At 37.1% G+C, this 18,992-nt stretch overlaps 1 protein-coding gene across 1 annotated transcript in view; it reads left to right on the top strand.

Annotated features, from left to right (window-relative positions):
- Rnls (renalase, FAD dependent amine oxidase) overlaps window positions 1-18,992 on the top strand; it is a 231,629-nt gene that overhangs the window by 176,193 nt on the left and 36,444 nt on the right. Inside the window, exon 5 of the mRNA XM_050159243.1 lies at window positions 4,119-4,292. Within this exon, the coding sequence (XP_050015200.1) occupies window positions 4,119-4,292 (174 nt within the window). The remainder of the gene's footprint in view (window positions 1-4,118; window positions 4,293-18,992) is intronic.

Here is an 18,992-nt window from a genome sequence, read left to right as displayed (position 1 = left end):
AGGAAAATTACATATATATATATAATATGTATGCATTTATACAAACATATATATATGAGAGAGTTTTCAGAACCTTGAAGTAGGATACTAGCTAAAGATTTATAAACAGAGATGTAAAGGTGCTATCATTGAAAAAATAATAAACTTTGAGAAATCTTTACATAAAGCCATACTGTTAAAAGAGTGAGCCTCTGAGGAGAAAGCTCTTGCATTTCTCTTGTAAGAGTTGCATATAAAATATATAAAGAATTGCCACACAGTGATTTAAAAAAAAAGTCAGACAACCCTACATGACATTATGGCCTACTCCATCTCAGTCCAGATGGATGGACACTCAGTTATTACTTCAGGATGCATACACATACACTTACATGGATGGACATAATGTATATATCTTATATATGTACATATAGATATTCTCTCTAAAACAGAACTATCTCTGTCTTCCTCCATTGTTATATCAAATCAAAAATTACTGCGATAGCCATTCAGTTCAATTTCATTCTTACATGTTTATTGTCTTCTCCTTTACCCCAAACTACAGTTATTTCAACAGAAACTGTATCATGTGTGTCTTTGACTGGCAAAGCAGTAGTAGCTTACCATGTCAATCAGAGTAGAATCCTCTGAGGAGACATGTCTTTGACCCTGAAATAGACGAGCCACACCATCCTCACCTGTAAAGCGTCCCCTGATACTGCTTTATTTTTCTTTATGCTTAGTCTCCATTTACCTGGCTCTACATTTTAGAATTTGCTTCTTGACCAACAACATGGAAGCTAAATGGGAGCCTCTACTAGGTCTGCCTTAAACCCCTCACATCAATATGAGAACCTGGCATAGGATAGGCACTGACGGTGGATGAATATTTTGCCACCAAATACAGAAAAATAAGAGTATATATTATCAGCCTTTTCTTCTCGAGTACAAAACTAGAGGAATGAGTCACAATAGGAAACTAAGAAAATTAAATTACTTAATGTTACTCAGGAGTACTGCCCAAGTCTTCTATTCTTGCCCTTTTTTCCCCTCTCTTTTCCAAATGTCAACCTGCATGTGCACAAATGCACACAAAGACACACACGAAAGAGTTGTCCAGTAAGAACAGTTCCCTAAGTCATGAACTCTTCTCTTCCTTCTATCTTTTAGTCCTTTGACTTTCATTACAATAATAAAATGTCTCTTTTAGCTTATATGCATAAATATATAAAATAATAGATGATTTGAAAGTTATATAATATTCAAATTCACATTGCATATCTATGGAGATTATGTAATCCCATTGACTCACAATTAAATAAATATGGTGGATGGTGGCATTCAAGTAAAAGTTGATGATATAGAAATTATGCACTTTCATTTGAGCCTTGCTTTGTCATCATGTGTCTTTTCCTTTGAGACAGAGCCTCACTATGTAACCCTGGCTGTCCTGGAACTCCCCATATAGATTCAGATGACCTCAAACTTACAGATCTGTCTGCCACTGCCTCCAGAATTCTGGGAATAAAAGTATGCACTACCATGCTTGGCCCTCAATTATCTTTTTTATATACTATGATACTTCATAAATTATTATTTTGCTTTCTGGAATATATATATATATATGTATATGTGTGTGTGTACATACATATTATTTGGAATCATTTAAGGTTAGTTCCTTCAGCATAAGAAGGTTTTTTCTTTTTTCAAGGAAAATGGGACAGACTTTTAGTCTAACCTGCATTTCAAAGACCAAAAACTTGACATCCTAAAGATGACATTTTTGATAAGTGAGTCTGTTGAAAATTAGATTGTTTCAGTCAGAAGTCTTAGCTCCCATGCCCCATCAGACATGGGTGTTTATGGCTAGTTGTATTCTCCATGTATACCAATTACCTTTTCAAAAGACTACCCAAGGGGATTTGCCACTTGACAGATTGTTTAAAATTTAGCTACATGTGAAAATATGGTGGAGGTGAGATTCAATTTGGCTGTCAACCTATTTGACCCCTTTAGCTTTCATTTTAAAAAATCTTTCAGGCCTTTGTAGGTTCTCAATAGTTCACAGTTTTGTTTGTTTGGTTGATTGCTTTGTTGTTATTTTTCTTAATTAAAAGATTGTTTGTTTGTGCTTTTAATTCCACAACTGGGAAATTTCTGGAATTTACAACACTCACCTCTTCTCTTTCAGAAAACAATAAGCTGAGTTTGATATCAAGCCATAGCTTGAAAAGTGAATTACATAAATAAGAATAAGACCCCTATTCTCTGAATATAATGAGGCCAGTGTCAGATGAACATCTGTGTATTAAGCAGGGAAAGCTTTTTAGTAGGAAAGAAAATGATGTCTTGAAGAAATAATAAGCTTTTACTTTTGGATGTTTTTCTTTTTATTGTTTTTATTGTGCTATACATTTTTCTCCACTTCCCTCCCTTCCTCCCCTTTCCCCTTCTACCCTTTCCTATGACCCCCATGTTCCTGATTTACTCAGGAGATCTTATCTTTTTCTATTTCCTATTTAGATCCATGTATGTCTCTCTTAGGGTCCTCTTTGTTGTCTAGGTTCTCGGGTTGTGGATTGTAAGCTGGTTTTTCTTTGCTTTATGTCTAAAAGCCTCTTATGAGAGTACATATTATATTTGTCTTCCTGAGTCTGGGTTACCTCACTCAATATGGTTGTTTCTTAGATCCACCCAGGGTAAATGTACCACATTTTCTTTATCCATTCTTCAGTAATGGGGCATCTAGGTTGTTTCCAGGTACTGGCTATTACAAATAATGCTGCTATGAATATAGCTGAGCACATGCCCCTGTGGTATGAATGAGCCTTTTGGGTATATACACAACATAGTAAAAATGGCAATCTTACCAAGTAATCTGCAGGTTCAGAACAATTCCCATCAAAATCCCAGCAAAATTCTTCACAGACCTTTAAAGAACAATACTCAATTTCATTTGGAAAAACAAAAAACCCAGGATAGCCAAAGCAATCTTTTACAATAAAGAAACTTCTGGAGGTATCACTACCCCTGACTTTAAACTCTACTACAGAGCTACAGTAATGAAAACAGCCTGGTATTGGCATAGGAGGACCAATGGAACTGAAGACCTGGATATCAATCCACATACCTACGAATACCTGATTTTTGGCAAAGAAGCAAAAAATATAAAGTGGAAAAAAGAAAGCATATTCAACAAATGGTGCTGGCATCACTAGATATCAACCTGTAGAAGAATGCAAATAGATCCATATCTATCACCATGCACAAAACTTAAGTCCAAATGGATGAAAGACCTGAACATAAAACCAACCACACTGAACCTCACAGAAAAGAAAGTAGGAAGTACACTTGATTACATTGGCGCAGGAGACCACTCCCTAAATATAACCCCAGTAGCACAGACACTGAGAGCAACAATTAATAAATAAGACCTCCTGAAACTGAGAAGCTTCTGTAAAGTAAAGGACACGGTCAACAAACTTCTGAGTGTAAAATAATCATATATGTCTGAGAAGAAAGCAGCATTGGAGTTTGTTCTGAAAGTACAGCCAGCAGGAACAGGTCAGGGGATAAACTGTAGAACAGTTCGATAATGGGAAGGTGACAGACTAGCAAACTAAATGACTTAGGCGTATTGAAGGGGCTACAGTCTCTTCACCTATGGCATGGAAATAATACTCAACCTTAAAGATTACGATTATACTGTGTGAAATGCTGTAACAATAATTAGCAAAAGCATTCAACTCATAGTTAAGCAGCAAGTTTATAAAATCTATAATGTTGCCAGACAGTCCATGGCCAGCAAAGAGAATATGAAGCTAGAGCAGCAACTGTGAGCCGGATTTTGAGAGACTTGATTGGGAGTCTAATGAACTCGAACCTTCATCTTACTAGATGTAATTGTGCCAGCATTAGTAAACATTCTGAAAAAAAAAATAGAAAAAAAAGGGCATCTTACATTACTTTTGAGAATTCATGGTGAGCACGACTTCTGAGTGTAAAATAATCATATATGTCTGAGAAGAAAGCAGCAGGGCAGACTGGGGACTTGTGTGAAGGAAGTTTGGACTTGATGACTAAAGGGAAAGATGATATTTTTGAGTTTGTGTTTTGTTTTTTTTTTTTTTCTTCCACAGTCATTAGTGAATTCCAAAGGCAACAACTGGCATCTGTGAGCTATTCCTCCCGCTATGCTCTGGGCCTCTTTTATGAAGCAGGCATGAAGATTGACGTCCCTTGGGCTGGCCAGTACATCAGCAGTAATCCCTGTATACGCTTCATCTCCATTGATAATAAGAAACGCAATATAGGTCAGTACTCCCGTTATTTCCCTTGAACACAGCAATGATGGTGGGTGTGGGTTGAGAAAAATGCTGTTTAATTGAGTGTTGCCATTCTGAACAGAGCAAGTGTTTAACTCCAAGCCACAGGGGATAAAACATAATGTCACATTTGCTCAGTCATGAAGTACACAGTGAAACCAGAAAGGTTTTCCAGAAAATCTTGTACCACGTGGTTTGTTTTACTGAGTTCATAAAAATACTGTCAGAAGGTTTAAGATTGCAAAATGACCTGGGTTCTATTTCTTTAATTTGCATATGTGTATATATAACATTTCTCTCTTTGTCTGTTTTTTGGAGAGATTCCAGTGGGTTATTTTGTTTAGGCTTTTTAAATTTGGTAATTGCTGACCTTTCACTTCCCCAGCTATATTAAAAGGTAAATTTTACCATGCTATTAAATCCATCAGTTCTGTAATATTTTGATGTCTATGTACATTTCATCTTTTTTTAAATGGAGTAAAATTGGTTCACATACAATATAACTAAAGTGACTGGCAAATGTCTCATGAGAACCTTCCTAGGACTCAGTGAACTCCACACTCTACCTTTTGGTTAAAGATAGTTCTAAAACTTAAATTTGATTTGTAAGACCATGTGTTGTAGAGGCATGATCTCTGAGAGTTTCAGGTCTGCACAGCAAGTTCTGGTCCAGCCAGAGGTGCAGAGTAAGTCAGGGAAAACACACACATACATGCTGCACACAGAGAGAGAGAGAGAGAGAGAGAGAGAGAGAGAGAGAGAGAGAGAGAGAGAGANAGAGAGAGAGAGAGAGAGAGAGAGAGAGAGAGAGAGAGAGAGAGAAGGAAAGAAGGGAGGGAGGGGGAAAAGGAAGGAAGCAAGGAAGGAAGGAAGGAAGGAAGGAAGGAAGGAAGGAAGGAAGGAAGGAAGGAAGGAAAGTTGAATCACAAGGAAAAGGCAACTGATTGATTTCAGAGAAAAGTGTGTGTATTCATATCCATAGCACTGTGGTATTGTCTAAGGTAATGTCTTCATAAATAAACCGTGATGATCTAAGGTGATAGAACTCAACAAAAGAAATCATGGTTGAGTGTATTACAGCACTTCACTGGACAGCAACGCTCTCAGCGGCCCATTAGTTGGAAGTCTTGCCTGATAAAATCACCAACTCATGTCTCTTGGCTTGCCAGAAGTTTATGATAGGCCTCAGCTGGAGTGTTTTCTCTGTCAGAGCACACAGTCCCCGAAAAGATGTTTCTCCTACAACTTAAAACTCCCCAAGGGCTGTGCTGCTTATGTTAGCATAATTCCACATCTGATCAGCAGCTAGGAACTGCCTGTAACAGCGATGGGCGTTAGCTGTGAGATGTAGCCATGCCAACTCTAACCTGAAGGCGTAAATCACGAACAATGCCACACCAGTTTGGAGTTATGATTAATCGGGTGTTATTTATTTAAAGGGGAAAAATCTTACAGATTACCGTCCCAGACAACAGCCATCTGCACAACCAGGAAGGGAGTCTAGTCTCCAGTGGAGCAGGAAGTGAAGAGAGCAAGCAGAGGAAGTAGCCGTTTTTTTTTAAAGGGAGAGAAACCACGCCCCAATGGGCTATTGGTTGGAGGGCGGAAGGACCTCCCGCAACATTCACCTGTGTGTTCTGAGGAAAGGCAAATAATCCCTGATCTTCTTACGTTATATATCATGACTTAGACATTATCTTAGGATCTCTATGAGGATATATATTCACCTGTATGTAACAAAAAACATGTTTAAACAATATAAGATCATTTGTATGATTTACTATGGACAAATGACACATTTCCTAGACTGATGTGTTGGTGACATAGGGAGTCTCTCAGTGATAGAACATTTATCTAATATATACAAAGATGTAGGTCCAACCCTAGCACAAAATAAAATGAAGAAAGAAATTCATAAGTGAAGCCTATGCTGCTCAGTGTTTTTATCACCATGACAAATACCTGAGTGATATGGGAGTCCCCTCTGTATGCTGTGAATACCAGTGGTTAGCAAAGAAGCTGCTATGGGCCTATTGCAATGCAGAATAGGGCAAGGTGGGAATTCCAAGCAGATAGAGGAGGAGAGAGTAGGCGGAGTCAGGGTGAAGCCACATAGCCACCCAAAGAGACAGATGCAGGACTCTGGATAGAGCCACAACCATATGGTGATAAAGATTAATAGAAATGAGTTAATTTAAGATATAAGAGATAGCCAATAAGAAGCATGAGCTAATAGACCAAACAGTGTTGTAATAATACAGTTTCTGTGTGATTATTTTGGGTCTGGGTGGCCAAGAACAAACGAGCAGTCTAAGTCAACACCTGAGAGATCAACTTAAAAGGAAGAAAACTTGGCTCTGGCTGGTGATTCCTAAAGTGTCAGTCCATGGTCACAGCAACAGAAACTCTCGCTAAGATACAACCTTTTTGTACTATTTCAGTAGATTGATGTTTTCTTGAGTGAGATTAGGTTAAATAGCTGGGTTGCATGTAGAGGACAAAGGGCTCTTTTTTCCCGGGAAAGTCACCCAAGAGGAGAGCAAGAGTCTATCTCTGAACAGATTAAGTTTTCTCTACAAGGGAGGTGGGAGGGTGTAAGAAAGCACCCATACAACACTGAAGTGATCATTTATAAAACTGAATGGGTCTGAAAAAGCAAAACACAATATCAAGAATCTCTCATGGTTGTCAATTTTTGTAATAATAAGTTTCTCTTAATATCAGCCACCACACAATTTTAGAGCCAAGGCACCAGATAAGTTAGAAATCATGTTTGGTTATATTCCTATTGTAGTGGTGCTCCAAGTTGCCAAGGAATACCTGCCTACTTCTGTCAACTACACGGAAGCTTATCTTCTCTGGTGTGTGTATTCATTTGTATAAAGCCTATAGCAACAACTTTTCTTAACAAAAATCTAAGCACCTTCAATTATTCAAGAATTTTACAAATGTACTGAATAATGGGTCATTTGAAGGTACATCCAACCTATGAAAAATTTTCAGTATACACTGATAAATCCCGACTTGATGTTATCTTTTGTCTATGTGGCAGGAACATCAGGCCAGATGGGTCTAGTCCTGAAAGCATTCAATTTTATGGAATTAGAATCTGAGGTATTATAGGTTTTAAAATGCCTTTATCATTTTAATAGTTTGGATCTTGAAAGTCTCCTAAAGACTAATGTGTTTAAGAGGCCTAACCCTCACTTGGGAAGAGATGTAAACATAAGAAGGTGAGACCTAGTCACCTGGGCTGTGCTCTTGAAAGGCATACTGGGACCTTAGTGCTTCTTTTTCTCTCTATTTTGTTCCCAGTCATGAGATCAGCAGCTCCAGCTGTGGTGTGCTTCCTTACCACAAGCCCAATATCAATGAAGTCAAGCACGATGGGCCAAAACCTCAAAACCTCTTAACCAATATAAACCTCAGATTTTTATTATAATATTATAATGAAAAGCTCCCTAACTCACTTCAATGATTTTTGAAATTATTTTTAAGATTAATGATTAAGATTAATGTGGGAGAACTTCATAATAAAATTAAGATCTAGGTTAAAATTCTTGCTCTGAATCCATCTAGCAATATGTTCTAGCATGAACCTTGTATTTATCAGATTATTTTAAATAGCAAGCACATGTAAAACTTTAATGACCTAAGTATGACAGATGTTTATTTCTTGATCAGCCCAAATGTGTATTGATTGATAGGTATCTTTCTTCAAAAAGCTTCTTTAGAAAATAAACATTTAAGGACATGAAAATGCCAGTCATCTGGTTTGATCCTCATATGTTGTACATCTGTATCAAATTATCACTGTGTCCCATAAATAAATGCAATTAGTATATGCAATTAAAGATTTTTTTAAAACATGGTGGAAAGATGGCTCAGTGGTTAAAAGCACTGACTGCTCTCCCTGAGGACCTGGGTTAAATTCCCAGCACCCATATGGCAATTCACAACTGTTAACTCAAATCTCAGAGGATCTGATGCCTTTTTCTGGTCTCTATGGGCATTGTATACACATAGTGCACAGATATACAGACAAGCAAAGTTCACAAACACAGCAAACAAAATCTTTTAAAAGGTTTGTGGATATTTAAGAATATTAAAATAAAAAGTAAATTATTAATGGACACAGAGTTCTCTATCTTTCAACTTACTATCTCTACAGGTATTCAATAAATTGATGGAAGAAGGGGAAGGATAGATCTACAGACAATATACATTAGGTAGGCTCACATTCTGTTAATTAGAGCACAATGAAGTCAAGTTGGACCTGTCTTTTACCCATACATATAGGAAGAATAAAAATGGGTTTGGTAAACATATTGCCAGTTCTTGCTATACCATGTAGTCTATATTATTCTACAGAACTTGCTTAGACATATATGAATGATAAATAGTTCTCAAGTACAAGTGCAAATCTTTTAACATGTAGTTATTACAAAGGACGTACAACAGTAATTCCAAGGAAGGCTACACACTCAGTAAATAAGGATTCCAAATATAATTAGCAATGTTGTTCATATGGAGAGGGCAAGAATATGCTATATCAGTGATGTGTTTACCACCTGAGATATCTGAGACACCTCAAACATCTTGAATTTGGTGTTAATCTAAGCCAGGAGTTAAGTTGCTCATATTCAACTTACTCCTACCAACTTACTAATTATATAACAATAAATGACTTAACCTGTCTGCATCCTCATCAGTAATGTTAGGTATTAATAATCCAGAAGAGTTATTGAAGAGTAAACAGTTTGGGTATATATTTCAAGTAAGGACTTTACATGGCACTTAGCAAATGATAATAAGTCAGTGGGTCTGGTACCTAGTAGTATATTTAAAGATTCTCAGAGTAAATAGCAACCATGCTAAAATAATAGGCAGTAACAACTTACAAAACTGTATTATAGAAATAGCAGGTTTTAAGTTTAATTATAAAACTGATGCTTCCATATAAATCAGATAAGACATTTTAATTTAGAGAAGTCAAACACTAATTGCAAATAAGCATTATTATAGTTATGCTATAGAGTATCATAGGACATATATATATATATGAATGATATTATCAAAACTTGGAGTAATAAATTAACAAGAAAGAGTTATATATTTAAACATGTAAAAAATATCTATATACCCACTCATATATAACATATGTAAGCACTTTTATAAAAATGCATGTTGTATATGTATATATTGGCATTTAAAGTATTAAGTATAAGTTGTGAAATAATCTCATTTTATGTATTTCCCACATTTGAACACAAACGGTCTTTCATTAGAGAATGAAATAACTCAGCCTATTTTGTAAAGAGAAAATTTGCATACAAAGTCATACCAAACAACAGACCCCTTTTAGCCTCTGGTTGCCCTGTCAGTCTGCCCTCAATGAGAGATTACATCTAAAATAACACTTGTCCACCCACTTGCCAAGCAATTTGTTTCAGTATGATAATTGGTGCCAGGGTTGGAAAGAGAATATCAGCTAAGTCAACTAAATGTATACATCAAAAATAGTCCGAAGTATGAAGAATATTACTAGGATGTGTGTGTGTGTGTGTCCTTTTCTGTGTCTGTGTCTCTGTGTGTCTACCCTGTGGTGCACACATGCGTGAGCACACACACACACAAACACAATGACAGTTTCTTTCAGCTAGATTAAAAGTCCAAGATTTCTTTAATTACATGTTTTCCATTTTTAACTTCTTCAATTGGACAAATATGCACAAATAAGCTTTGAGTGCTTTCTTCGTGCCAATCACTGCACAAAGGATTGACAGTTCCTCAGTCTCCACTGTAGTTTCATGAGGTGATCAAATGGAAGATTCTCAAAGTCGAAGACTCCATTGTGTTTGCTTCACTGAGACTTCTAATGAGTAGAAAGCCATGTAAGGACCTATACAATATAGAGTGTAAACATAGAGGAATTTTAAAAGAATACTTAGAAGCTTTGTCATCACACACCAAGTAATTATTTTAGGTGAGAAAATAAAGGATGAGCCTAAGGGATTTAAAGATTTTTTTAAATTGTTTGTTGTGTAAATTTCTCTGCAACGTTCCTGTAACTTCCTACTGTCTCAAGATGATCCTAATCTGAGCAATTGTTTCATGTCCTTGTTTCTTTTTTGCTTGAAAAAAGGGCTGGTGTGATATGTTAAAGACCAGGTACTTTTTGCAATATCTTTGCTGAAATTAGGTAGAAATGTTTAAATGGGTTCCTTAGCAGAATCTCTTGTCAGCTGAATTAATATGGCAACCCTCACATCTGGACAAGAACCTTATTTTGAATTAAGAAAGAATTCATCCTCTGGAATAGAAAGCACAAGTCGGTGTTTCCATAATACCTGCAACCATATCAGCTGTTAGAAGAGAGAGAAACTGAACAAAGGCTATATCTGTAAGACTGGGCTGTTTTGAAAGATCTTCAAGTTAGGTCCTTATTGCGCTCTAAAATGAGGCTGTCAGCACTGAGCTGTAAGCCAGGGCTCAAAATAATGTGTGCTGCTCAGCTTCCCAGACAAGTGCCTGCTCTTCATCATTCTGGAGGCATCTCAAAGCCTTTGCAAGCTGAGAACTGTATTGTAAAATTGTGGAAAATTCAGACAGCTTGTGAGCCTCAGGTCCTGAGCAATAGCAAAGGCTTGAGCTGGATGAAAGCTTGACAAGTCTTCAATTGTGGTCCATTTTTATCTGTGACCATGACAACACTATCCAGAAGATATGGGATCATTCCTTTACCTAGAGGCCCTTCAGAAAACAATTTCACCATTTCTCTTACTTTCAAGAATTTTTCCTCAGATAAATTTCAATGTCTCGTGGGCTAAGGGACTGCTGATCTCACCAAAATTAGAGGTTCTGTCCTTCAGTGTAAATATGAGTCATCATTCTCCATATATGCTATAAAGTCACTGGTCCTTCTTATCCTGATCAATATTGAAAATTGACATTATCATCATGGGATCAAAGGATTGAGTATCTAGTGTTTACCAAATATTTTCTGAGATAGCCATATCTCATATGCAAGTCTGAAGAGCCCTTCCCTGTCCCTGAAATAACACTTGAGAATGTGTAACTTTGCACTGGCCATCCACTTAGCTTGCCAGGAAAAGAAATGGCTGGGTAACAAATTGTTTACCTTTAAGGCAAACTAGGAACCTGTTACTGTTACCTTTAAATTATAAAAAATGAATGAACTCTCCATTAAATTGATAGATCTGAAGGCCACTGAATAATAAATGAATCTCTAGCAATAGTGAATAGAAACCAGCTCTTGGTGACTAGAATATTAAGTGAATAGGATATTGGAACTACTGGACTATGAGGTTTTACCAATGAGATCTGGAAGCTTTAGTGAAGCTTTTTTTTTTTTTTTTGAGAGGTATCCTCAGTACCATTTTACCAAGGTCCCCAGAGAATGTACATCTGCTTTCAATGGTGCCCTGTAATGTAGCCTTTAATTTCAAAAGTTACACTTCAAAGAATCCTGCTGTTCTCTTTGTGAAAGATATTTCTTTTTAGTACTTGGTTGAAAAACAACTGTGCTCCAGCTGAGCTATTTAACTTAGAAAATATGTGATAAACTCGATAAAGTTGATGTTTCTCCACTTAGCAATTTTCTGTTTGAATATTAAAATATTATTCTGGATAGTGTCTTAGTTACTGCTTCCTTGCTATGAGAAGACATCACCACTGAGCAAATCATATAAAAGAAATCATCTCATTGGGGGCTTGATTACAGTTTTAGAGTGTTGGTTCAAGAAGATCATGGAGACAAACAAACAGGCATAGTGCTGGAGCAGTAGCTGAGAGCTTTACATCCTGATCCTCGGGCAGACAGACAGAGGGACAGAGGCAGAGAGAGAAAAACAGAGACAGACATAGATAGGGACAGAAACAGAGAGAGACATAGACAGAGACAGAAACAGACAGACAGAAACAGAGACAGAAACAGAGAGATATAGACAGAGAGACAGACAGAAACAGAGGGAGACAGACAGAAACAGAGATTGAGATAAAGAAACAGAGACAGAGAGGCATAGAGACAGAAACAAAAACAAAGAGAGACAGAGAGTCATAGGCAGAGACAGAAACAAAAATAGACAGAGACAGAAGCAGAGGCTAGGCCTAGAATGGGCTTTTGAACACTCAAAGCCCACCCCCATGACACACCTCCTCTAAGACAACACCACCTAATCTTTGCCCAATATTTCCCCAACTGGGGAATAAGCATTCAAATATATGAGCTTATGGGTACCATGTCATTCAAACCACCACAAATAGTAATCTTTCACAAATAAGTTCTTGTTTAATCCAGCGTTGGTGGGTAATGAACTTTTTATAGGTTATCAATTACCAGTGTTACTCAGCATAGTGCAATGGACTTTATTTATAAAAGAAAGAGAGAGAGAGAAAGAGGGAGGGGGAGAGAGAGAGAGAGAGAGAGAGAGAGAGAGAGAGAGAGAGAACAAACTGTCTTTTTTCATTATACATACCAATCTAAATTCCCACTACCTCCCCTCCTCCCATTCACTCCACTTATCCCCCACTCCTCAGAGAGGGTAAGGCACATTGCTTTGTGGAAGGTTCAAGGCCCTGCCTACTATATCTAGGCTGAGCAAGGCATCCATCCAAAGAGAATGAGTTCCTAAAAAGCCAGTAAAAGCAGTAGGGATAAATCCTTGTGCCACTGCCAGTGGCCCCTCAGTCTGCCCCAGCCATGCAACTGTCAACCATACTCTGAGGGACTAGTTTGATCCTATGCTTGTTCCTTCTCAGTCAGTCTGACCTTGGTGAGCTCCCATTAGCTCAGGTAGACTGTTTCAGTGAATGTACCCATTATGTCTTTACCTCTTTTTTCGTATTCTCTTTCCTTCCACTCTTCAACTGGACTTTGGAAGCTCAGTCCAGTGCTCCAATGCGGGTTTCTTCCTCCGTTTCCATCAGCTGCTGGATGAAGGTTCTATGGTGATATTTAAGATATTCATCAGTCTGATTACAGGGCAAGGCAAGTTCAGGCCTCTTCTCCTCTATTGTTTAGGGTCTTAGCTGTGGTCATTCCTGTGGATTCCTGGAAATTTCTCTAGAGCCAGGTTTTTTGCTAGCCCCAGAATGGCTTCCTCAATCAAGATGTCTCATTCCTTGCTCTCATCTCTGTCCTTCCTCCATCTTGACTATGCAATGGGCTTTAAAACATACAATCCTACCTTTAAGTTGTAATTCATCACTTAGAATTAGGTTGACCCACGTGATGTTGCTCCTCTCTCTGTAGAGTAAAATCAGTTCAATTCCAGCATCTTCATGTCACTCAACTAACAACTGTTTAGCCATGTTTCTTGGTTGTTCTGAGTTTCATAGTGCTATATGAAAATTATACTTTCTCTAAAATGTTATAAGGATTGAATAAAATAATATATACAAGTCCCCAGGTATAGTGCCAGAAATGTTCATAGTACGTGCTATTTTTTTATAATGTAAAAAAATTTTATGCTATTAGTCTATTATTTATATAAGCATACTAATTTTGAGAATGAGACAAAATGCCAATGTGATGGGTATTTCAAATGTTATCCTTGTTAAAGTGACAGCTCTTACATCTAGTGAGGCTAAACAATATCTTAAGGTATTAAACTCGGAGCACAGTACATTCAATGGGGTTCTTCCTGTTGGTGAAGTCTCAGATCCCTTTTCAATAAGACTTTGGTTTACAAGATGATGCACAGACTCTCCGCGAGTAGGACAGCATCTAAAGAGAACTGACTGCAAAGATGAAGACTATTTCAAAAGCAAGGTTCAAAGTCTAACTACAGAGTCTCATCACAGGAAATTGCTCCACTAAGTTTCATGTCACAGCATTTTTAACTGCCCAGAATCGCTAGTCCATCTTTTTGCCACTTTTAACATTATTGACTCCATTCAGCCTCAAGAGTCTTTACCTTATTACTAGTGATATTCTTGTTATTAAGTGGGTGGAGAAGACTTTGATGTACTCTCTAGGATCCTGTACAGACCTTGGTATATTTAATGGTGAATCCCCCTATAAACTTCATATATGTACTCACTTACATAATTAGAGTGATCCACATATACCATCCAGGATGTTGAATTTCCTGCATGATATAAATGAATATTAAATATTAGAATCTGAAAAGAATCTGTGGGAATTCCATTAATATTTATAACTCATCTATGAGACTAGGGAAAATCTTTTAGTATATTTCAAATTCATAATTGTAATAACATAACATCCTTGAAATTAAAATAGTTTCTTTCTCAGTGAAATAGATTTCTATCTATGTATTGCTAGCGAATTCTTTGCTGCTGTTTTTACATGTCCTTACTCTACTTTGTAGGGTCAGGAAGGTCATCTGAAACCTGAGGTCAATCGGGTCTATTCTATTTTTATTAAAAACAAAATTCCTGTTTGTTTTCTCTCCCTTATTTTCATAATAATGGCTTCTCTAGATTGAAGAATTTCTTCTTTGATTGAAGAACCTTGCCCAAGTACACAGATAGAATCTTTAATATTTTTAAGTCAAACTATAACAGGAAGGATAATTCCATTCATCTTATTAGGAAAGGAGATAGGAATGCCCACAGTGGCCTGGTTGATTTCCTCTACAAAATGGGATAGGTACATTATGGCACTAGCTTAAATACCTTCACCATCTTATTGGTCTCAGATCTTAAAATTTAAAATTTTTTATAATATCAAAGCAACAAATGAATTAAAGCAAAGCTTTTAGTCAACTCTAGCCAAGAGAAATATTTCATCTTTTCACAGAATTGCTTTGAACAGTGACAGATCTAAAGCTGAACCCAGCCATGCAGCTACTATGGTGACAACATGATATTCTGAGAGGTAAACTAGTGCGCAAGCTCAGGAGGAAGTGCTGCCTGGTTCTGGAAAAGCAGGGCATCACAACATCACTTACATACAGGACAAAATTCCATACAGGACAACAGTTCCGAGTAGGACAGAACAGCAATGCACAGTAAAAGGTGACTTCTTAGCACTGCTAAGTTCTGAGGAAGATGGAGCATTTCAGTAGACTGTCATAGAAAACCTGGGCTTTTGTACATATTGTGAAAAGAAACTGCAGCTAGCAAGAGCCTAAAATCAAATGTGAGTTGGGTTAAGCCCCCTGCCCTAGGGACCTGAGCAAGGTCCAGTTAAAAGACGATTGAAACCTTCTGTTCTTTCCTTTTGGCAGTGCAAGTGAAAGCTGTAACGGGCTTGAAAATCTCCTGTTGTCCCAGGATAAATAGATGTTTTCATAAAGCTTGGGAGGTCTTAGCCAAAGGACAAAACTTCTCTTAAACAGATCCAGAAATATATACAGTCCCACTAAATGTGGTTTTAAAAAAAAAAGGCAGAATCTATGGAAGTTCTAAAGGAATTGATGCTAGAAAAAAAATTCAAGTCATGGATAAAAGGTAGAAATTAGAAATATTTGTGAAAATTGCTTTATAGATTTTTGTTTCACTGAGCCCCCACTGTCCTTCCTGGCTACCTACAAAATGCCTATCTTCCCAGCCCTAAACTTGTTCCTTTTCCAGTCTTTAATCCAATCACTTGGAAGGCAGAGGCGGTGAGTTTGGGGCCAGCCTGGTCTTCAGAGCTAGTTCCAGGGCAGGCAATGCTACACAAAAGAACCCTGTCTTGAAAAAAAAAAAAAGGAAAAGGAAAAGAATAAAAGGAGCTGAGCTGAGCATATGGGTGCAATGTGAGCAGTCACTGCACTTCATCTTGGCTTCCCTGCCATTGGGCCATGAAATGTGAGACAAAATAAACCCTTGCTCCACACAGCTCCAGGAAAAGTAACTAGAACAATAATTACATATGTATCCATGATTTCTTTGTTTAATATCTAATTTATCTTCAACTTTTAAGGGCCCATAGATGGATCTATCTACTCAGCCGTATATCCAGTTGTCAATAGCATAGGAGTCAATTTATAATTAATTATGAAGTCCAATCAAAGAATGAGAGAGAAAAACAAAAAGATATAATTTGGTTATCTCAGATGTGAAATATAAGAGTCTCTTTTGAACCCATTCTTCCTCAAATTAAACCATTTTTAAGGTCATGTACTTGAATACTAGTCAGAGTAACTAATGGGCATTTCCCAAAATTTTAAAAGTATATAAAGGCCTTGGGAGTTAGCACCCTGAGTGAGGCTTATGCAATCTGAGGGAGACTGGGCAAAGCTGCTAAAGCTGGTAACTCTGCCCTCTGAAATATAAACCCAGAAAGTTGGGGTGAGTGGAAGTAAGACACACAGGAATTTCAATTTCACTAGTTTTCACCTAAATGTAAATAAAGCACTTCTCTCCTCCTCATAGTCTACTGGTCAAAAGATGGCTCCAACTTTCTGCCAAATAGAGGGAACTTCTCCCAGAGTGTGGGATGTTTGATAAAGTTTGAACTATCTCTTCCAGAAAATGCAAAAAAGCAGTCTAAAGATACTTCCAAGCCTTAAACAAAATTGGCTATTAGAAAGTACTGTAAACCCATATATTGGTTTAGCATTGGTTATATATTAGATTATTAGTGTATTACTCTTAAAAAAACTTTCATATTGTTTTCTACAAAGACCTTTAATATAATAGAGCAAAATGATCATTTTAAAAGTATTATTCCGTATTATGACCATGATTTTATTATGTAGCTATAGTATTCTAATTATTTTTAAAGAATTACATATTTCTTTTTAAAGTTAAAGATCAGCATCTATAAGCCATTAGAGAAATTATTTTTATAAGGATAAGAATGTGTGTGTGTGTCCTTTTAGCTCCTAAATTGTTTATAATTCTATAAAGGATTCCCCACTCACAATGTGCTTGTTGAGTCTTTATTGCTCTGGGGCAATAGCCCAGACGTTGTTCTGGGTGTCTAGGTGAAAGAGATAAGCAAGATTTTACTCTTCCGGTGCTTATACTTGTGGTAGTACCAAAGAGTTCCACAGTAGACCGGAATGGAGTATAACAAAGATTTACTTATTTGGGGATAAACTCACAGTAAAGTAGCGATCCACAGTCCTCTGCGTGCACTGGGAACTGGAACTGAATCCTGCCAACCAGACCCAGATAATCACACAGAAACTATATTAGTTACAACACTGTTTGGCCTATTAACTCAGGCTTCTTATTAAGTAACTCTTACATCTTAAATTAACCCATTTTTATTAATCTATGTATCTTCATGGGGCTGTGGTTTACTGGTAAGGTTACAGTGTCTTCCTCCTTCGGTGTCTCCCTGACTCTGCCTTCTTCCTCCCTGCATTCAATTTCGCTTTCCCCACCTAGCTCTTTTCTGCCCTGCCATAGGCCAGAGCAGCTTCTTTATTAGGATACAGAGGGGAATTACACATTAATACTTAACAAAGAATATTTGATTATATCACTATATAGAGATTTAAAAGCTCAGATTTCATGTAGACCAAATCCTAACACTATCCCATCTGATTTTTCTCTTTTATTTTGACAGAATTTTGAGGATATGTAGTTTAAATTCTATGCAATAAAATGTCTGTGGAGTCAAAATAATGATGTTTCAATGAAGCATTGTCTTTTTGAGAAATATTAAGATAAAGGAGATAGTTCTGTTTTAAAAATGCTTGCCTTGCAAGCGTGAAGACCTGAGTTTGACTCCAGAACCTACCTTACAAAGACCACGTGTATATTGTTGTGTGTGCTTGAAGTCCTAGTGCTGAGTCTGTGGGAATAGACAGATCCTAGCCTACTTGGTATGTTCCAGCCTGTGTCCCCTTGAGACACTGTCTCAAAAATTAAAAATGGAGATCACCTAAGAAATAATGCCAGTGTTGACATCTGGACTTCACACTCATGCACACAGAAATGTGTGCCCAAAAACAAAACAATGTGAATACAGAGAGAGAGACAGAGACAGAGACAGAGAAAGAGATGTTCATCACTCTTTTAAAGTTCATATTCATTATCTTAATAGAAATTAGTCTCTGAACCAGTCAGTGTGCTAAGCTTTTTAGAGGCTTTATTTCATTTAATCTTTACAATAACCATAAAACTGTTGTTATTTTATTATTATTATTATTATCATTATCATTGAAGCTAAAGTTGAGAACTTAAGTGAAAACTTTATACCTGCTTGAGCTTTGTCTCCTGTATATACTTTTCTGGTAAAAATTTAAATTCCTATCCTATAGAACCTAGTAAAACTACCCCATGGACTTAGTTCCCCACCATGGAGATTAACTGAAATCTAAAAATGGGACACTTCTTGACTTTTAAGAAGCTTCCTTATAGAATGGGCTGAATAAATATTCTACCCCCTTTAGAACACCTTGGGTCTTAAAGAACTTCCCCCTAATTTTATCGCCGGCAAATTGCTACTCAGCAATAGGGCTTTGGATGCCCAGTTAGTTATCTGTGGAAAATCATTCCTAGTGTTCCAACCCAGCCTCTATGTCCATCCTCCTGCTCCTTTGCCACACCTCTGTCCAGCACTCACAGATGTAGTGGAAATAGCATGTTTATTATTCAAGGAGGCTGAATTACTAGAGAATGTTATCATTTACTTTCGTAGCTGGCCACACTCTCTGCAAATCGTTTTCCATTATTTACTGTAAAGTTGTTTTCCAAATTTGTGTACATTTTCTTACATGGGCTCTTCAGGAAAACATCTTCTCAAACTGGAAGTCTGTG

Source organism: Alexandromys fortis, unplaced genomic scaffold (genome assembly GCF_014885135.2).
Source record: "Alexandromys fortis isolate MF-2015 unplaced genomic scaffold, M_Fortis_MF-2015_v1.1 scaffold_10, whole genome shotgun sequence".
Lineage (NCBI taxonomy): Eukaryota > Metazoa > Chordata > Mammalia > Rodentia > Cricetidae > Alexandromys > Alexandromys fortis.
This window is presented reverse-complemented; position numbering and strand designations above follow the sequence as displayed.